The 21,990-nt window shown below is 41.8% G+C and overlaps 1 protein-coding gene across 1 annotated transcript in view; it reads left to right on the top strand.

Moving 5' to 3' along the window:
- Window positions 1-21,990, top strand: part of LOC143896615 (uncharacterized) — a 292,658-nt gene that overhangs the window by 20,824 nt on the left and 249,844 nt on the right. The window contains 1 exon segment of the mRNA XM_077404566.1: window positions 5,278-6,171. Coding sequence (XP_077260692.1) covers window positions 5,278-6,171 — 894 coding nt within the window.

Genomic DNA, 21,990 nt, shown 5'->3' with positions numbered 1-21,990 from the left:
ATTGCGACGCGTCTCGTAGCGCGCGAATATGTTGATCGAAAGCAATATAAGGGGTAATTTTAGAGACGTCGCAATTACGAGACACGCGGGCATCATACGTGAGGATACCTTATAGAGGATAACCTATAACGACTCTCAGACCAAGGAAGGTAAACGCTCCTAATTTTTATTCAGCTTCCTGGGCTTCGATGGAATTTGTTGGTTTTTATGAGCCTCGGTAAATACGTGGAGCAACCAAGTGGGTATGCCAGTCTAATGGTACTGTCAATATATTTTTTACGGTTTACGCCCACGCTCGCATTTATATGAGTACAAATAGCAGTACTTGGACTTGAGGTAGACGTAGATTAAGATAAAATATTACTTACAAGTTTCAAGTCCGTATAATACAGATCGCGCAATCATTATTGTCTATATTCTATTTTAGCGATATTATAGTACAGCGATATCGTAAATAAACGGGAATGGATAGAATTGCTAGTAATTGTTATATGTCCATTGAAAAATATTGCCATCAACGTCTCATTTGCTTCGCTATAATCTCTTTGTACGTGTTATTATAATTCTACATAATATATATGATTACAGTATAATATATATCAAATAGGACGTATTAGTTAGGCTGTGTGTCGATATTTGAAAACTCGCAGTCTTCCGTTCGCAGCTTCGAGTATCCGTCTAGCCGGGCGCAAGCGGATCAGCGACATTGCCTCCGCTTCCCGTCAGATTGTATTATTGGGGTGGGGCTTTCATCGATCGAAACCCTCGCGTGCGCCCCACAGCTTCCACCCTTGCTTTCAGACGCGCAGCAACCACGGGAACTCCAACCACGTAGCAAAACACTCTTTCTCCCTCAAATAACAACGTTTTGTAGACCTTGTCTTTGGGTCACGTATATTATATTAAATTAAATCACAAGGCACGTGCTTCCTGTAACAGTCCATTTCCTTTAATGCTATTAATAGCATCTGACAAAAAAACAAGTATTTTTTAAAATCACTTTTACGTGATATATATAAAACGTGATGACATAAAGAATTAAAAAATATTGCTACTTTTGTAAAATGTATAATTGAAGTAGAGCCATATTTATAACACAAAATGTGCGATAGGAGTAAATTAGAAAGGATACTGAAGTTTTTGTATTACTTTCTATCATATGTTTATTTATATTTAACAGTTATTCAGAAAGATTTAATATTTTGTGTAGAATATTCAGGAAAAATACATTCAATTTGTTTGATAACTTAAGTTTTGCTTCTTCCTTGTTATGTACGAATGATGCTGAATTTTGTACATCGTCGATCTGACACATTAATCGTTGTCAACAACGGTAGAAATGTATAATACCTACGGAAAGACGCTAGGGACTGCGGCAGCTCAGTAGAGGGGTTACTTTGAATTGTCAACGTCTCTCTTACTGCACGCCACGCTGCAGTAAATGGCATCGTATAATAGCGACAAAAATAGCCTAAGAGCAAGGCATAACAAGTAATGCAGCTAAAGCAGGTCGCGGTTACTTGCAAGTTACTAATCTTTGTGCGAAATTTTTTATCAGCACCGCGATTGGCCCATTGCAACTATTATATTCGGCGAAAACGGTGTCGGACCGTAAATAATACGGTTGGCTCTTATCAACATACGGCTAGTTGCCAAACAGAAAAATCGCGCATAGTGTGAATTTAACGTTTAACAAAGATCGTGCGGTCCATTACTTTCTAAGCGAATGGAAGTTGTGGAGAAGATGAAGCTTCGAAAGATAATAAATAATTGCTTCTTATCGCGCGAAGATAATCAACATGTTACTTCGATGGACACACACAATCTTCACATACACGTTCGTTCATAGGTCCATATTACACTCGTAATTTTCATCGTGAGAGCTTAGTTATAGTAAGTAAGTGGTGCGAATCACTGGTCGATAAATACGTCGTCCATGCTTACGGTCGCCGTAATAAAGTGGGTGCTATCGCCGTGGTACGCTTCGTTGACCGGTAACACCGTCCAGGAGGCCGAGACAGTCTAACACGCCGCGGTCGTGTCCGGTGTACACAGATACACATATATCTAACTTACACGTATACACGCATGGACGGGATCTTCATTCAATATTTAACCGGCGATGCTCTCGAGCGAGACGAGAAGAGCCAGGTTTTCTCTATATACGTCGCATCTCGCCAGTGATTTACGTCCGCGTCCTCCTCGGAACGCTCCTCAGCCCTTTCCTATAGTAATCCGCACCGCTCCTGGACGGCGATGGAGTGCCGGGGGTATAAATTATCCCGCGGACTAATTAACATTGTTGACGATATCTCGCGTGAACACCTTCGCGAGAGGATATATACGAAGATTAATCGCGCGCCTTCGCGATTCGGCGCACCGTGTCAAAGACGTTCCCTGGCAGAGGCGCGCCCCAGATTGCTCGGGGATATATTCGCGCGGTAGACTGCACCCGGAATCGCATATCGCACGTCAGTCCAGATAGGCATTGATTTATCATACGCGCGTGTAATAGAGATTATTTATTATTTTACGCGCGCTTCTCTCTCTTAGCAGCACGTTCGGTCTCGTATCGCGGTTCATAATTGATAACTATATCGTATATTGCGACGGAATGTGCCTTTTAGTTTCGCGCATCTTAGATCATTGCGTGACGATGAAGGTAGCAACAGAACATTGAATGAACTAAAACGCAATAAATTTCGCAACAATAAAGAAATACAAAACGGATTATTCATTTAGAGTGCATTAGACGGTTAAAAGTTTGAAAAAGTCTAGCGACCGGACACAGATGTCTGATTTTTCTCTTCTCCGAATTTTTTTTGTACTTTTTTCACCTTAATGAATTGCACGCAGTCGCGACGGATGCAACATAGCCAATCGCAGGTTAAGTGCTTCTCACAGAAGTGCATTTCGTAATGCTCGCGATGACATGATATTTCATTGTGCGCTTGAGCACTCCGTTGCGTAATTATCCACGTTCACGTCTGTTCATATCTTTCGTTGACGTTGCGTAGTAGATCGTACATACTCGCTGTCGCGGCCATTTGTATGCTCGTGCATTGACGATTGGCGACTTCTCGTTACCGAGACTACCGTAGGCTACAAACGACCGTTTCTTCAGCGAGTTCCGTGCAAACACAGCCATGCCCGATATATATGTATCATACAATTACATATGCACATCTCTTATCCACAGTTCAGCCGTTATGGCAATTCAGTGTCCGACAGTGGAGCACGACGCAACGCGAAATACGCGCGCCGATTTCACGTATCAAGAAAGAAAATGAGTTATGGCGTACATGACATATGTGCATGTAGTACATAGCCGGGGCATAGAGAAAAGAGTAATTATTATTGTGTGTGTGGTTGCCGAGGCAGTTAGCACGGGCCGTCGATCGACTCATTTAACCATCTAGCCAGTCAGCGTCCGGTTGTTCCGAGTTTCTCTAATAGGTTTGGATCTCATTGTAATAAAGTACCTAACAGTCGCGCCACGGGAAACGAGAGTAAAATTTACGAGGGAGGGGAAAGCACCGTCGGTTCGCCGTCGGTTAATAATTTGATTAAAGCGCTAAACATGCTTCCGATCGCGCCTCCGCCACCGAGAAAAGGAGAGAAAGGGGAGGGAGTGAAGGGATAATCGGCTGTCGCTTGTCGTTTTGGCTGTTTTACGCGGCACAATGAACAGCTTCGCTCTGTTCTATTACGCTCTCGATTTATTCCTCGCGCGGCGCACTTTTCCAGCCGCGACGCGCGAGAAAAGGCACACGGCCGGGCACTCGAGGAAACTTTCCCTCTTGATGGCACAAGAGCGGCCGGCCAGACGGAGGAGACACGCGCTCCGAATGAGAGCTCTGCTCGCGCTGCTCGAAAGATTAGCCCGACTCCGCTCCCACGCCTCATCTTGCTATCGCATCATCGCAGAGATTCGATCTACCAGTCGGGCTCTCGCAGGCCCTTCTCTCGTAGAGAACGATATAAAACCAGCTCCGGCCGATGTCGATCCGCTCGCGCGGCTATTTTTGCCCGCCGCAAAAACATGTAAACTCTGGCTAGACCAAGATTTACTCGGGAACGGATATTCGTCTGCAACTTTCGCGCGCTTACGTGGAAGTCTGAAGATGGGATCGCGGAACCTTGACAGTGACGTGATCATCTCTTTCGTAGATTTAGCGAAATAGATGATCCCGTCATTGCCAAGGTTCTGCTGAATCATATATAAAATATAGTTAATCAAACACATCTGGAAAACAGTTTGCAACAGAAATGAAAGCTGTAAGAAGATTGCTGAGAAATGTATTTATTAATTACTTTGTACTTGTATTGTTAATAACCAATGATTTTTGAGCGAATGGGTATCTTTAAACAATTTTACGCATCTTGTTTGAGTTATTAAGAAAAAGATTCGAAATACATTGAAACGTTTGTTATTAATATAATATATTTTTTAATACGATACAATCGTTACAAATATTCACAACTGCGCATTACAACTGGGCCTTGACTCTGTTTTTTCTTTTCTTGTTATACCTGCAAGGGATTCGATCCCATCTCCTGGTTATCGCATACCTTACCAATGCGAGTATAGGGGAGGTAGCTGGAGCATTTTATATTTACGTTTCGCGCGCGCGATGACTCACGTTCTCGGGAGCGGCGCATCGCCGTATTTCAGAGAGCAGGAAACCAAGGGGCTAGCGCATTATGAAATTGGAGATATTACGGGAGGAAGTTGTATTCCGATGGTATTATGGGCGCACGCTTCGCGTAGCCGCGGCGTAAAATGTCATCGTTATGCGCCGCTTAGGGTTGATATTAGCTAACGGCGACACCGTCGTTGTCGTCGTCATTTCTCGTCGATATTTATTATAAGTCTATTGTTTTACATCGCGTTGCAGCTAGTCGAACGATTGCTGCCGATACAGTTGTACCTAGTCGTACTATAATGCCCAACCGATCTAACAGATTATTATATGAAAGCGATCGAATGACCGGCTATATCGTTCAGTTTGCCTTCAATTGCTGACGCAATTCTTATCGCGCACAATCGACATTTTTTCAACGTTGATTATGTAAATTAATCAATCGCGAAACGTGAATATGTATTGTGGGAAAATCTCCGCCACCGATTCGCTGGATTTACGATCCAGAGGTACGATGATAGACGTAACGACGATAATGGAGAATGCGAGCACTCAACGAACATATATGAATTTAATTGTTTTTATGTTAATATTCCCTGAGAACATTAATAACATACATTTATTCTCGTTATAGGTGATACCGGCAGATCGCCGGCCGCCGGAGAAAGAAGAGACATGGACCCTGGCTACTGATCAACAGGATTCGTGCGTCTGTTTTGACAGTACGGTCGATTCCAAAGTGAAAGACGCACAAAATTCCGAGAAAACGCATTTAAAACCGCCTACGGAAGTAATATCCGCAGATCCGAGCGATAACGTGGACAATACTTTGCCACGCAGCCAAGAGACCCGGAAGAGTAAGACCAAGAAAGTGAAGAGCTACCTGAAGAAGTGCAAGGGCGCGTTGTCGAAAGGTGATGAGAACGTCACGGAGAAGAGACGCCAGGAGAACTGCACTTCGTGGTACTTGGAGGACGTTGCAACCTGCGCGAGTCAGCAGGAGGATCGTGACGAACCTCCGGAGAAGTACACGGAATTCTCCGAAGAGAGACTCAAGGGGGCGGCCCGCGATGCGGAGCCCGTCGAAGATCCCGCGTCTGAAACGCTCGAGGAGAATTCCTCGAGGGGCGAGAACCTTGAGGAGACTCCGCACGAGGCTCTCATCAGGCTATTGGAAGAGGATCGCCGGACCGATCTTAGCAGAAGCAGGACGTCTTTGTACGAGGATGCCAGAGACGCGAATCCGGAGCAAAATCTTGTCTCGGACGAGAAAACCCCGACAAAGGAACCAGAGCCTTTCCGTGATGAAGAAAGAAAAGACGCGGCGGTCTCACTCGAAACATTGACGACGGAAGATACTAATCTGAACAAGTGCGACTCGAGCGACACATTGATCGCGGAAGTTCCGGAAGCAACCGAGAACGCGACGGATATCAACTCGGAATTGACAATTATTGTCAAAGAAGAGGAAAACGCGACGAAAGAGCTTGCAGACGAAGAGTTATTTGCAGTTCTTGCATGCTGCGGGGTGAGTGTTATTTGAACATCAGCATTTTGTGTGTGTGTGTGTGTGTGTGTGTGTGAGTTGGCGATTAATAAGATTTATATAAAATAATATCTTAGAGTAGTGAAATTTTAATTTTGAAATCTGTTTTCGATATAACTAAAAGTTCGATTTCCACACTTAAACAATATAACGCTGAGTTTCTAAAGAACCGTTTGTACGTGTACATGCTTAGATTTTATTGGATAAAGTGTGGAATGAATCGGACATCGTGTTTCACGGGAGAACGATCGTCGGTATAAATCATGACGAAGAAAAATAAAGCGCCGTAAATCAAAGCGAAGGAAAACGCAAGTACGCCGTATTTCTTCCTATCCGTGGAAATTACGTTTTAATCATTACTAGTAGCGCATTAAGAGCAAGAACATAAATTACGTACGGGAAAGCCTTCCTTTGCCCATACGCGGTATATGTGTTGCAATTCGCTTTACTGCCTTGCGCGCGGTAACCATAGTTGCGGTTTGTATTCAAATGGACATTGTACGCTTCTTTTAACGTGTACGCATACGTTCTTTGACGACACCGCTAGTGACGGCACGTAAGATTACGGTCATCGAACGGCTCATCGAATATCGGGAAGATTTAATATGATTCGCAATTATAAAGTTCTGTCGTTTATTTATTATAAATATTCACGCTGATGTGATAATCGTAAAACAACCGCAGTACAGCAAAATTTATTAGCGAGAAACATTTACCGTCGTGCAAATGTTTTTTAAAAGTTGGCTTCACATTATTAACAATAAGCTCTTACGTGCTAATTTCGGATACTGTTTGTAATTCTTTTTTCTGTTTTGTCGCTTTTTATTCTTCTTTATCTTCTTGTATCAAATTCTTTCTTTTCCTGCATCTAGATTTTTAACTATTGTTAACAATAAATATTGATCGTATTGTCCGGTCGCGTGATATCAGTTTTATTTAATCGATCGTCGTGGAATTTAGTGTGGGCGCGCATCGATGAGAATTCATCTCCTTTGATCGCATCTTGCCAGTGACAATTCGCGCGAGGAAATATGGCTCATTGTCAGTGAATAAATCTGATATGGAATGTTATTTCGCCTAACGTTTATGACATCCTGATTGAAAGTTTAAGCATCTCAACTTTCTCTGCACGACCTCGTCCAGAGACATGCTCCTCGCGCCACTTGACTTATTCGCATTTATGCATATCGGATGGAACTGAAGTCACTTGTCTAATCAGCATTAATGCAGTCTATATAAAATACTTATTTATATTTATTAATATAATTAAAGGTCAAACTCGTGTGTGTCAAATAATAAATAGGTTGCCGGCCAATAACGAGCAATGTTAGACGTTAAAATTCAAAATTTATTAATTTAACATTACAAATGGTACGTTTCGGCAACACTGTGCCTTCCTCAGCCAATTTTAACAATTAATTGAAATGCCACGAATCATGTGTCAAGAGTAACAAATTTCCACATCGAAATTTACATACAGATAACATTGAAATCTAAATTATTACATACTGATGAAGTCCTTAAAGTATTGATAAGGTGTATACTTGCTGAACAAAAATTCGGAATCGTTGTGTATCAATCTTAATTAAACGTCGAATGATAAAATCCATGATTAATTCCTCAGTCGGCAGTGAGAACGAATCGAGTCAATCTGTGATTTTTTGTCCGTCACAAACAAGAGTCGATAATTACGATGAAATTTCGATGTGGAAATTTGTTACTCTTGACACATGATTCGTGGCATTTCAATTAATTGTTAAAATTGGCTGAGGAAGGCACAGTGTTGCCGAAACGTATTTGTAATGTTAAATTAATAAATTTTGAATTTTAACGTTTAACATTGCTCGTTATTGGCCGGCAACCTATTTATTTATATTTATTAACATTTTTATTATAATATTTTTGCTAAAATTTAATAGAATTATTACGTATTTGAACATTAGATATTGGATTATTCAGTATTCACATTTTCTTTCTGTAGACAATTGCCATATTTACGATATATAAAAGTGAGAAAACAATAATGATTAGTCCTTTATTTGATTGATTTTTTTATACTTATCTCTTCAGTATTGAGATAATATCACTGTTTCATAAAGAATAATAATATTATTATAATAAGCGTTTTTATCATGAGTTTTAGGGAAATTCTCTCAAATGCTGTAAATGTATACAATAAGAAAAAGTACTTAAATATTTTAAAAGTCTAATCTGTGACATATCTGACAATATTTGTACTTAAAAATTATCCTAAATATAAGCAGGTATAAGCGTACAATGTTTCCCATTGTAAAAATCTATACATCATAGACATGATTACTGGTTCGATGGTATATCGTCGTTTAAGATAACATGCCATTCGTATAATTGGCGACTGGCACGATCGGCCGAATCGTAATCGCCAATTTTTATCGAAAAGATCGCGAGTAGGGAAGCGCGGGCTCTCTCACCCCAGATACCTACATAATGCCTTTTCGCCGCAAACGGAACAGTTTGACTTCTCGGTTGCACGGGTTAGCTTAGGTTCGCCGAGGTGCTTGTTAGGGCGGACCGGGCGAGCCGGAGGTGTGTATGGGAATTGCGGGTCGTGCTCATTAATTATATCGGACGTGATCTATCTGGACCACGGCTGTGTGGTTGCGCGGTCGCTGGAGAGTCACCACGTGCACTCCAACGCGGGCGTCGTGCATCGGCGGCCACGCCGTTTTGCTGGAGTCTCTTTCAGGAGGCAGAATCGTAACAAGTCTAACTAGTACCCCTGGTTAATCTACCTTTTACATTACCCGATCCAGTAATGTTCTCTGTTTTACTCTTCCTATATATACTATACTCTTCGTAGCCACCAAGTTCGTTAATCCCTCGGCTTTGTTAAATGTGTCAGGCTTATAGACTCATATATATGTAAAGCTAGTTAGTGTAGAGCCGTAGAGGTGAATAAACTTTGAATAAGCCTTGAATTGAATTTTCTTCACGGTAGAGAATATATCTTACATATTAAAATTAAACTTTATACCTTTTATGCTGCACGATATATTTGATTTACTCTTATATACAGATGCGTTACCAAAAGACAAATTGTATATTTGAGAAATCGAGCTTATCGTATATAGTCTTTTAACTAAAAATAATGAAAAAACTGTAAAATTTTCATTTTACTTCGTGTAACTGGTATAAATAACAGTTAGATTTCCACACACGATTCCGCACGTTCGAAATCGATCGTCCGACTACAATTCAGAGTAATCAGTAATCATCTGCATATAGCGGGACCCGGTTTTATTAGCGGGCGAGCTGACGCGCCTCGCGGAAGTCCCATGGATGCGTGCGAGTTCATTCCACTTGTCTCTAGACGGCGAAGTCTCGAGGCGATGTATAGCGGAGCTCCGCGAGTGAGCACCAAGTGGTATCCGCGCGGTGGTTGCGTTTACACCGGCATTAGCTCGGGCGCGAGTCGCGTCCGCGAATGCGCCGGGCGGCGTACGCGTGCACGCATGCATGCACGTATATGCACGCACGCGGCGCGCGTACGCGCACACGTACATTACAGGGTGGAGTAAATCTGGCCGATCGCCGCTGAAACGCTACCCGATCATCAGTCGTGAAAGTGTAGCCGCGGAAAATGATTACCCGCGCGCCGCGCCGCACCAGTTGTGCTCGCCGCGCACACCCGCTTTCCTCCGTCTTTTTGCCGATTCCTCACTCCGTTACTCTCTCCCTTCGCTCCCTCTTTTCCTCTTTCGTTCCGTTTCTCTCACGAGAGAGAGCCTCTCTTTTAAAACTCACATCTATACGGAGTGTCTCGACATTCGCGATATATATCTTGTCGATGGCTCCTCAAGCGTACTGGGAATAATGATATTTTTTTAAAACTTGATAAGAGATTTTATTACAACTTTTTTTATATTAAATATCTTGATGAGCAAACTATTGGAGAATAATTATTATAATTCATCGCTACTTGAACACTCTTGAAATTTAATCGTTATAGTATTCTTTGAGTTCCAAGGATTTTTAAGGAATTGGGAATTATGCCTTTGCATCAAAGAAGCTATTTTTTTTATGTCTAACACATGCTATTAATCTATGTGATATAGCACGTTTGGAACACCCCGTATATCTATGCCCCCCATTACCTTCACATCGGATTATAGATTAAACCGCACCTTGAACGTAGACGCATGGAAAACGATAAGCGGAGAATACAGCGCGGGATTTATTGTAATTGGCGGTAATGACGGTTTTATGCTGCCGCCGCCGCCGCCGCCGCCGCCGCCGCCGCCGACAATCACTATACTCTTCACGGCTATGCTCTTCGTCAATATGTACGGTCGTAAGTCAGGAAAACCGATTGCGAACGCACGCGCTTGCATTCATATGTGATAGGCTTTAAAAGTTAGAAAGGGAAGATCCCGTTGTTCTTCGGGTATTATATATTATATTAGCAAATCTATCAAAACTACATAACATACGAAAAATAAGTAAAGATAATGTGGATTATTTTATAGATTATTTTTAAGTAGTATATTTTTTGGAATGATGTAGCTTCGTGGGTTGACGAACGAGATAATTTTTTTGTAAAATTTGTAATATACCATTATTATAGGAAACTTAAAGATCACTCAAATTATTGTCTTGCAAATTAAAAATTAATCAATTATCTTTTTATTTATGAGATATTTAATTTTAATGTCAATTGGAGTTTTCGAATAAGTATTTACTACTTATATGAAAATCGACTTTATTCTAGCTTGTTCGTTTATCAATTCGTGATTGAAAAAGATAATTTGGCATTTTTGGAGCATCCTGATAAACTCTCCTATCGTGAAAACCTGACTTGTAAAAATGAAAGGTGATAATCGAAAGTTACTTTTGGCTAACGTTTTCCGGTTTTGCATAATTCGCAACAGTCGCAAAAATATCCGCAGTGATTTTATTCTTTTATTTTGCCGCCCAAGTCACGACATGTAAGTATTTTTACAAAGGTTTTTTTGCGTTTCGAAAGCGGGGAAGGTATAAGAATCGTAACGACTTTTTTACGTGATATTTGCTACCCAAGGCAAGGGTAACGTGATACCACGAAACACCGATATAGGTTTATTGTGTCTCTTTTCGTGCTCTTCAATTCTTCGTCGTTTTCTTCGGTAATTCGGCACGGCGTTTGTGTTCATCTGTGAAAGATGAATCGTTCTCTCGCAGAAGAATAAGAATGAGGAGAAAGGAGAAGGAGAAGGAGTAACTGTAACGCGTAGTGCATCCTTCTTTGTCATCTCAAGATCCCTTTCACGCTGTTTTTTTTTTTTATTATTAAACTTAACCTTCGACCTCATAAATCTCGTCTTCTAACCACGAAAATTACTATCTTATTACGATTCTTTTTCTCATCGCTCGATACCTCGCAATATCCAATTTCACAATTTACGATGTTGGATTTTATAATAACCAATCGTGTAATATTTAAAAGATTTTATATAAAAATCTTAGACAATGATATTTAGTTAATACGAATCATTAAGCACACAAGTAAATTTACATATTTATAAAAGGTGTATTTATCCATTAGGTGTTTTGCATAAGGAACCATATCGAATCACTTTTCCGTTTGCTACTCAAAACAGATTAGAGTCCATGATTCACAAAAAGAAGTCGGACGAAGTTTGACCGAGTTTCTCTTTAGTTTTGTTTTACTTCGACGTTCCGAGGTATGTAAGGGTCAAATAAAGAGTCGTTCTCTTATTGAACCGTGGTCGGCACTCGAGATCATCGGTGCTCGCCGGTGCTGCGATCGAATCGCATGGCGCGCGAGTCTCTCGAGAGCGACAGGCCGAGCCAGGATTATCCCGCGTGACTTCCGATCAGTATATAGTTTAGCGGGCCATTCTTTCCTCCCAGTGACTTTCGCCGCGGCGCGGCGAGACGCGGAGATCGCAGAGAGCGCCGATGTCTTCCTGACGATCGCAGCCCGAGGCGCGACGATAATAAGGTGTCAACGTTCACGGACCTCGGTGCATATCGGGTCCCGATGTCGGACGATTTCCGGGTTATGTTCGTGCGTACCCAAAGGGCTCGCTCGTTCTCTTTGTAATTGCAGAATCATGCCGCGGACACGGAGCGAACAAATAATCGACGAACTCGTTAGAATCGAAAGTCGTAACAATTGGGCTAAGATTATTTTTTGCACTGCAGTGTGAGGATAAAGAATATATTACAGTTTCAATAACTAGGTTTTTTCTCCCGCAATTAATGGATCCATAATAGAAGTCTCTATTATTACGGAAATGTATCTTTTTCTTATATTTTATACGAATTACAGGTGTATAGCCTGTAACTCGTAAGATATAAGACTTGTTGGAGTTTTATAGAAATGAATACGAGTCATCTATCGTAAGATTGAAGTGAACCACGTGATTAGCGACCGGTGGGACGCGTTTACTTCTTTCTGCTTGGCAATTAGTTGCATAAGACATCCTTGCATCGCGGCAATTACGTTTTTGCGTGGCGACGCTAAGATAACGAAAGCCGATGAACTTTCTCGAAACGGCTGCGTGCTCTCGTCATTAATATTGTCCGACTGCGGAACAGCAACATTCGATACCTACCACTTCAAACGTATACGATTACAATCCTTGCTACGGTACCCGACTACCGTTAAATATATGTTTTACATCGTGTTTGTGCCTGGGCTCGAGTTGAATCAGGGGAGGCAGCGAGTGTTACGTGTTTCACATCGTGTTCAACGTGCTGCGCCGCGCCGGTTAGAGCGACTGTGGTTCGGGATCGACTTTCAAGGTCGCGAGCTTTTCCCATTCGACGGCGAGCTATAGAGAGAAGGCGGGTAACTAATAACCAATTAAATTTCGCGGTTTGTCGTTTTCATATTCATGATACACGGTAAAGCGACTTTGCGGCCTACCACACGCGAATATAATTGATTCCGCTTGGCCGATCTTTTCTTTCCGATTAACCGAGAGAGCCGCGAATGGAACCCTACTTATTGATGTATGTCTTTTAGCTTCCATCTTTATCCGAGTCGCGCTCGCTCATTAATGCACTATAATTCACATTAAAGCACGTTATCTATTAGGTGAATGTTTACTATATTTATTTTATTAAATAGAGAGACAAGAATCAAGGTAATGATAAAGTTTTCATTTACATCAGCGATATTTTTTTATTTTTGCGAGACTTGAAAGTCCAATTGACTTAAACTTAAATAAATACTTTTACAAAGTCGTGCATTCCGTGTTGCATACTGATCGAATTGTTCGCAGACGCGCGAATCGATTCATTCGTTATACTCGTCGCACGATTCTAAAAGGAGGACGTGTCGCTCGCGCCAGTCCGGACGTTTCTCTCAGGCCAAGCGACAGCACGATCCATCGATTTCCGAGCGTCGCGGTCCCAGGCGGGATCGAAAACTGATCGGTTCGCCCGTTAGCGCCCTGTTCTGACAGATGAGAATCGTCCGGGACGTGTTCAGCGGGAGAAAGTGATTTGACGGCGGACGTCTCTCGTAGCGCGGATCTCTCGTGATAGTCGTGATACGACGATATCTTCCAGGCAACATCCGATCTCGCATACGCCATGCCGCCGCCGCGTGTCACTGCCGCGCGTCGAGCGGGTCACGTTTCGGGTAATTAATGGCTCGCGTCATCGCCGAGGTCGGGGCGAACGGTTACATCTGTCGGATGGATTGTTCGTTGCATGCGGACGCGGACCTCCGATGTGAGCGAATTGCGAGGGAATGGCCCGAGCGATACAAAGAGTTCCACTCGGTCTCTCGAAGATTTCCCTCGTGAGAAACGCCGAATGGAGATCGTTATGTCGACCTCGAAGCGACTAGTACTTTAAAATGCATGGAAATCCATACGTGCAATACAGCTTTACTTTCTTCCTTTGAATAACCAAAGTAAAAAAAAAAAAAAAAAAAAAAAAAAAAACAACATTTTTGACATTACGTTCTTGGAAAATGTGAAAGCAGGAAAACACTTTTCCTCTCGGCGCTGAGTTGATTCAAGGTCATAACAATTGATTTTGAAAAAGAGAAAGCTATGATTATGATGAAGTTTAGAATAATCACATTCCAATCTATTCTTTAAATCGTTTACATTCGCAGAGGCATAATAGCGTGTGTTGCCTAGTGTATATCTAGGTATAGTACGTAGCATGAGAGTGATATACAGCCTTGGTTTTTACGTATTCGAGCCGAATCTTTATCGTATAACACACACACACACATACACACGTTCCGAAAGACTGCAGTATACGATCGATTAATGTCCAGTGGTGGGACATCATTTCCTTGAGATCGCACGTGATTCACAATGAAGAATTGCTCCCCCCGTATTTAGGACAAACCTTGCATAATTTTATTTCCAAGTTCCGCACGCGTGCAACGTGCTTGGCCTATATTCCAGTGCATACCTCGGTGCATACATTACGTGTGATCGATCGCGAGTACCTTGCGCGGTGTTTCACTCGTAAACTCGTTAACTTATAGTCTACACTACGTCAACTTTATAGTTCTAATAGTTCTACAGCGTGATGACAATCAAGTTACTTTTGATTTGTGCCTACTAATCGAGCAAATATAGTGGCAAATTGAAGAGAAAAGAAGAAATTTATTTATAGAAAAATAATTTTTTTGATTTACGGATAATACTCATAACGATATCACGCGTAGAAGTCTCAATCGAGTGTCAACGCCAGTATCACATCAACGGTAACGCATCGTTCGTGCGGGATCGAAAATCACTGGCTCGGTCCTTGCACGGGTATTAGGTAATAGCCGGTCATTATTGGCGTGACGTGAGTGTCTCCGGGGGTCGCGCCTGCCAACGTCTCCGCGTCGGCTGTATGTACAGAGTCTATACTAGACGCCGCAACCGCAACCGCGTGCACCTCGTTCCTCTCTTCTTTTTCGCCGGTGTGATCACACCCAGACCCGGCGACCCACATCCCACGCTTGGAGCACACGTCGAGGCTCCTCTTCCGCCACGAAGATGACATTTTCCACATCGTAGCCACGTCCTAGACCCCCTCGTCCGCGACTCCATCGCTTGGCACGGGCACGATCGTGCGCGGTCCGTGTGCTCTCGCGTGTACCGTACGTACCGTACCGTGTACGGTTTCGCGCACTATCTCCGTACGTTGTGACAAATTTATGGCGCTGACTCCGCCGTTATGATTGAAGTTCACGCGGGACGTAACCCGATGGAGAAGGGCCCTGTAACGACGATGCGGAAAGACGCATTGAAGACACTGCTATTGCGCCGCGAGGAAAGTAGAACGGTGTATTTATCTTCGTGATACAAAGGGTTGCCGATACCGCTCAACGATGATCATCGAATAGGATTGAACTTTAATTTTAACGAAGAATTTCGCAGGATAAACGTGCGACGTTTTATTTTATGGGAATCAAAACGTTCCTCGCCGAGCGAAATGTTCTTATTTGTAAATTTTTCGCAAAACATTTTAAATTTAGAAACTCGACTCTTTCATTTTTTATATCTTAAAGCAAATAAGGATAACGAGAGAAAGGATTTACTTGATTTTTTCCCCGATCTAAGATACCCTTGTAAGATATGCTTGCCTTTTTTCACGTTCGTGACCGGTAGAAAGTATCTGCAGGCAGCAAGTTGATCGCACCTTAGCGGTTTCTTTGGCAAAGAAAGCCGAACGTACGGTCGAGGCGCGAAGGGTCGCTTGAAAGTCTGCAGAGGTGGTGGACGAAGGAGAAGATGAGCAGCAGGAAGATGGGAAAGGAATAAGACGACGAGGAAGAACGATCGTTGCCGCGTTAGCAACGCTTGTAGTCCGTCAAGCATCGCGACGCTGGATGTCTTTCTTCATTAAAGTTCGTTCTGGCGTCCTGGTGTGTCGGAACGTTCACCTGGACGGCTCAATCGGGTCCTGGAACGACGCGAGGATATCACATTCTCCTCCCGCGTCATCTTCTCCTTCTTCATCCAGCTACTAGCGGGTCCTCTCTTCTAGGCGCGAAAGCTCCCGATAGTTGGTGTTCTTCGAGGTCATGTCGGTATCTGGCACCGCAATTAAAGGTCATCTCTCGAGTCGCGGAGAAACGCTGTGCTAGCAACAAGGCTCAATTTGATTTTTTTAATTCTTGAGTATTGCATCAAGTTTTCCTCCGCTATTTGACCTTTATCTCGTCTACAGTTCATCGATCGAGTCACAATATTAAAAAAAGTAAAAATATCAATGAGACATCTAAATTGATAATTTTACTTATAATTAGCATTTTATGGTAAAAATCTTGTAACTTTGTGAAACTTTCGAATTAAAAAAGACACTTTGAGATCTCCAACTTAAAAAAAAAACGTATGAAGTAAAATAAAAAATTAATTTTGGATAACAAAAGTTTTATTTAGAAAGATATTTGTGGCAAACTTTTTTAGCTATTAGAATAGTATATTTTATTGATGCGTGATTAATTCCTCAAAGCTGTTATTTATTTTTTTGTTCCCTCTGATTGCTAGTAAATTCTCGGGCAAATATTCCTGCATTGTAAGAGCTTGCCGGATAGAGTTCTGCGCTGATATATGGTATGTAGCAGCTAGTCTGATGAGTCAGGTCTGATGAAATGGGAACTAAACCGCGGTGCGACATGTAAGTAGATACACAATGCCGGATTCGGATCGTCAGATGAATAGCAAGAAAAGATAATTGTCAGCAGAAAACCCACGCATTCCTATCTCTTGCCGATACTGTGCATGCCACTCGTTCAATAATTTTACTTACCATAATCGCAATGTGTAGATACAAGTACGAGCGATTTTGTGTAATTGACGATTTTTTTTTACAAAAAATTATATGTTATATATCATTATAAAAATAGTTTTAATATTAGCAATATTGCGTGATATTTGATCATCGAAAAATTCTATCTATTTGATTGCTGTGTTTACACGCTAATTCTACGTTATATAAAAAGACTTTGAGGCCATTTAAGATCAAGGACTACATATAGGTGTAAGTAATATTTTATTTTTTGTTCAGTTTTTACCAATTTTTAGTTTATTTTCTTGGTATCATAATCTTCGTTTGCGTACTTTACTTGCCTGAGAATGTCGACGCATTCTAAATGTATATCTATATTAAACTATTATACATTAAAAATATTAAATTAATTACTTATCGATTTAATCGAGATATTACGTATATATCGTGATTGATAAAACGTACGTTTTATACTATATAGTTAATAATTTACTATCAAATTCTAAAAGGTTGTCACGTGAAAATAGATTACAAGCCACCATAAAACGCGGTATCTTATTCTAAAAGTATAAATGAAACTTGATCATTATTACGAACTTCATGTGAGGTTGTCTCGTGATATTAGTTCCAGCCAAATTGTAGTCATTCTTAGCACGCGTAATAATATGTCAGTTGGCCGTGATCGTTTTTAGAATGAAAGAGTTAAACGAGATACGACAGCAGCGCGACCGTTGTAATTTCATGATTCATCGGCAGTAGTCGGCCGGTAAATGCGCGCGGTTGAATTCCGTATAGATGATTACTTTGCGAGGTATGATATCGCTTCGACTGCATATGTCTTCGAGGAGCTATACTTTATCGTGGAGGCACGTGGGCGCTAATATGCCGAGAAATGCATCGAATATATTCACACGTGAAAGGCGAACATAATTGTGCTCCACGTTCTTAGCTCCATCCCGCAATTAGTTTCTTTTTATATTATAGATAAAAAAAATAGATCGTGCATTTACAGAATTGTAATGTTATATGTTAATTTCACAGTATTTGCATCGCAAGGTGTTATTTTAAATCAAATATGTAAATCCTAGGATTTTCGAGTCTATAAAGTCCGCGAGAATATAAAGTCGATTTCTTTCTTCATTCTAAATAGACCATTTATAACATATAGAAATTTTATCATTGTGTTTCCCCTTTTCTTTCACATCTTTCTTATTCACGTTTTAAGGTTGGTCCTCATTTCACAAATGACGATGAAAACGTGACTGTGCATGTCGACCTATTAAATTTGCAAACTAATAGTTAAATGCCGTTCTCGCCTTTCCGGCCTTTCGTTTTCCGCTCTCATTTGCATGATATTAGCCCCTTAGGGGGTACACTACGATGAGAAGGAAAAATAATACGCGCGCCCACCTATGCTCCTGGCTATATCGACCACTCAGTTGGATTTCGTTGCAAAAGGCACCGCGTCGTCGATCCCACGAAAAAGCACATGACAGAACACGCTCACTGTGCTGTCCGATGGGGCAACACGCGCGACAGTCCGTGTATACGTTTAACGTTAAATGCAGCTGTCTGATTCTCGTTGCCGTGAGCAATCCCCGTATTAGTCAAGCAAATGTTAGACTCGGACAGCAACGTTTAACCCGGTGAAAACACGAATCTAATGTGCTCGCTTTTAACGTCTTATCAGCTATTACATTAATCCGTATAGTTTAAAATGCTCGGTGCGCATGAAGTCATGCAACAAATTTCTATAACGTGCCCGCGTATCTGGTTTTTTCCCTTTTCGATAATCTCAGGATCGGTTTCACCGATCTCGATTAATGACGTAGCCCAACACGTGATGCCGACCGCTGACGCGCCGCGAGCGAAAAGCTCTCCGGGGCGATCGCCGACATTAACGAAATCAATCGCATCTAGGCGTACGGCCGTTATAAATCAGGACTTAATCGCATACTAATCGCAACGTCCGTAGAGGCGAGAGTGGATTCTCGCTTTCATATGTAAGGCGAGATCTCGCGGTTTTTTTCCTCTCAAAATCGATTGGCCGTTTGCATAGTCAAAGTCATTAGCGACGACAGGTTCATATAGCGCTGTCGTGTTGGAGATTATAAATTCTAGAGTGAAACTAGTTGGCACCGATTGAAGAGACGGTAGGGAGGCGCATTCCTCTTCGCACGAAGATGTTTCTATTCTCACGCGTCCCCGGGGTTCTTCATTTATTTCGCTCTTCAATCGTACAATGTAACTTCATCGGAGTCGCTCGCTAACGTAATGCGTCCCATTACTCAGTTTTACAAAGATCGACGCGCGATTATCGTGCCAATCCTTAACGCGTAAGTAGGTACCTATGTATTGCCACTGGTTACCGTGATACGAAATATTGCCGTCACGAGGAGGCCAACTCGCGGCCTTAAAAACACGACGCGCGAGAATGATTACTTCACTTTGTTATTAGGAGTTGTAACGGCAAGAAATCATGTTGCTACGCGTCACTTACAGAGAAACGCTAACCTTTGCATATTTGTTTTTAATAGCCGGTTAAATAGTGTGATATTGAATTATATATTTTCTCACAGTTCTAACTTTCAATATATAGAATTGTTTATTTTATAGCATTTTTGCCAAAATATAGTAAACCACTCTTTTTTTAATTTAAGGACGTTTAAATTTTAAGGGATTAATGGATTTTAAGGTTTAAAGGTGTTGATTAATTATCTTTCAAGACTATACATGCTGATAGGTGCTCTCAGAACTCGAGACGCATATGGGTGGCGGTCTCGCTTAATTATTCGCGCGGACGAGCTCTCTTGAGCTACCCGTTCCTCTTTCATGGTGTATTCGTATCTGTATTCTGTTACCAGGTGTAATATGTCGTAAATGGGCGCGCCGAGACAGAGAAAGAGAAAAAGAGAGAAAGGGCGAGCCTGGCAAATGAATTGAAATTCCGATTGAGCGATCGTCATCCTCTTGTTTCTGTCGCGTAACGAACGCGGAATGACGTCATTTTTTTCGTACAGCACTTTGTATGGCTTCGTAGAGAGAACTTACTTTGCTTAGAAATGACTGATGTCATCGACTGTAAATGCGCGCGCGTCGAAAAAGGGGTCTCTCTGACTTTCTATCGCGCATATAATTGCGTATTGAGAAAAGGGAGGTACAAGGCAATACGAATATTTTGCGGTGTAACAATCGGAATATAGTTCGTGTTATAACAATGTTATCTATCGGGGAAGCTAATAACATCTCAATCTTAATACAAAGATGAGAGATGAATACAGTGGTACAAAATATTTGTAATATGTTTTTGTTCGGTAAAAATATTGAAAAGATATCGCGATTAGAATCATCGATGGTGTTAACTTTCTCGTCGACGCGGAAGCGTTTGGACAGGGAAAGTTGTAATGTGCAGTTGATGAAATTTCTTGTGTTGAATTTTGATCGAGATGATCGAGACGATCGAGACGATCGAGATTGTCAGGGAAGAGTAATTCGACTTCATCAAAGTATTCTTGCCACACACCAAAGTGATTGTTGCTCTTATGACAAAGCAATCCTAACGAAAGATGATCTTTCTGTTGCAACTGAGTGTCGTGATTCACTCATAAGCATAAATTTTGTAAGACGAAACTACTATGATTATCGGGAAATTATTGCTAATCATTGCTGCCATTTTTTGTCTTTCTCTAGAAGTCAGCCTAATATCTCAGCGATTGGCAGTCACGTTTTAGGCCTAATCGCACCTTAAAACTGAATCACGATTTTTGTCGTAACTGTCCACGGATATTACACCGGTAATTTAAGGTAACGTTGCACTCTGGAGCCTGATGAGGTTTTGCGGTGAAATCTGATTAATCTACTTGAGAAACGAAGACATTTTAGTACAAAATATCTCGTTCTGATTTTCAGCTGAGTTAATGTTTCATTATTTAGTATACTACAGGGTGAATCATTATGTAATAAATATCTTTAGATTGTATGTATTATTGAGGAAAATACACAATGTTTAGATACACAATGTCTGGATACACAATGTCTGATGTGTAAAGAAGATAAATTTACGGTTAATGTACGTTATATGCGAGTAACGTGCAACAAATTAATATATTATTTATATTTTTTTGTTTATAGATACATAGATACATATCTACATATGTACATTTATAGTTGTTTATAGGGTTACAATAATCATCCAATTCATTAACACTTACACCTTTTTTCTGTTACCAATTTTTATCTTACAGCGATTTAACGTTATCCCTACTTTTACTCTCGCTTTCATTCATTTTCACTTATATACGCACTGTTTTTTTGTATAACCGGAAGTTTTGACGACAATTGACAGTATTCTGCTTTTGTGGTGCGGACCATTCCGTACAGTTTCATAATAATTCCCATCGCGACTGTCGACGAAGGGCAGCGACCTTTCCGCTTCCTCTCCGCCGCCTGTGAACGGCGTAGAATCGGTGGACAAATATTTGCAGTATCGTCGCTGCCAGAAGCGCGTACGGTTGGTTCAGGGTTAATAAAAGCAGCCCGAGTAAGCGGAAAAAGCCGAGAAGATAGAAAGAAGCGGAGAGATAGAGCGAGAAAGGGAGAGAGAGACGGAGAAAGAGAGCGAGAGCGAGAGCGGACGAGCGAACACGGTGCACTCGCCTCTCATGCCACTCAAGAGGTGGTTGCTCCTGTGGTCGATCGGTACGAGCACGGGACTCGAGTTTCCACCTACGAGTCGCCAGGAGGGACGTTTCCGTGCGCCGCGCCGCGCCGAGCTGAGCCGAGTCGGTCCGCGCGCCGGTAGAAGAGGGATTTCATTCCGCGTGCTGTTCCGTTTGAAGAGCTGCCCGCCGCTCGCGCGCCAAGGGATTCATCCTCTCCTTCATGTACGAGAGTAAATCCTTCGTGATCGTCGTGCTAAGCGCGCGCGAGGCCGTGGCCGAGGTGAAAGTCTCTCCCTTTTCTCTTCTTTTAAGCGGACAAGTTTACTTTGCCTTCGCACGGGTGAATTAGTCGAAGTAATCTGCTCGCGGAAAATAGCGAACTTAACGGAATCCCTGGCTCTTT

Source organism: Temnothorax americanus, unplaced genomic scaffold, assembly GCF_048541705.1.
Source record: "Temnothorax americanus isolate GAGA-0224 unplaced genomic scaffold, ASM4854170v1 Scaffold19, whole genome shotgun sequence".
Lineage (NCBI taxonomy): Eukaryota > Metazoa > Arthropoda > Insecta > Hymenoptera > Formicidae > Temnothorax > Temnothorax americanus.
This window is presented reverse-complemented; position numbering and strand designations above follow the sequence as displayed.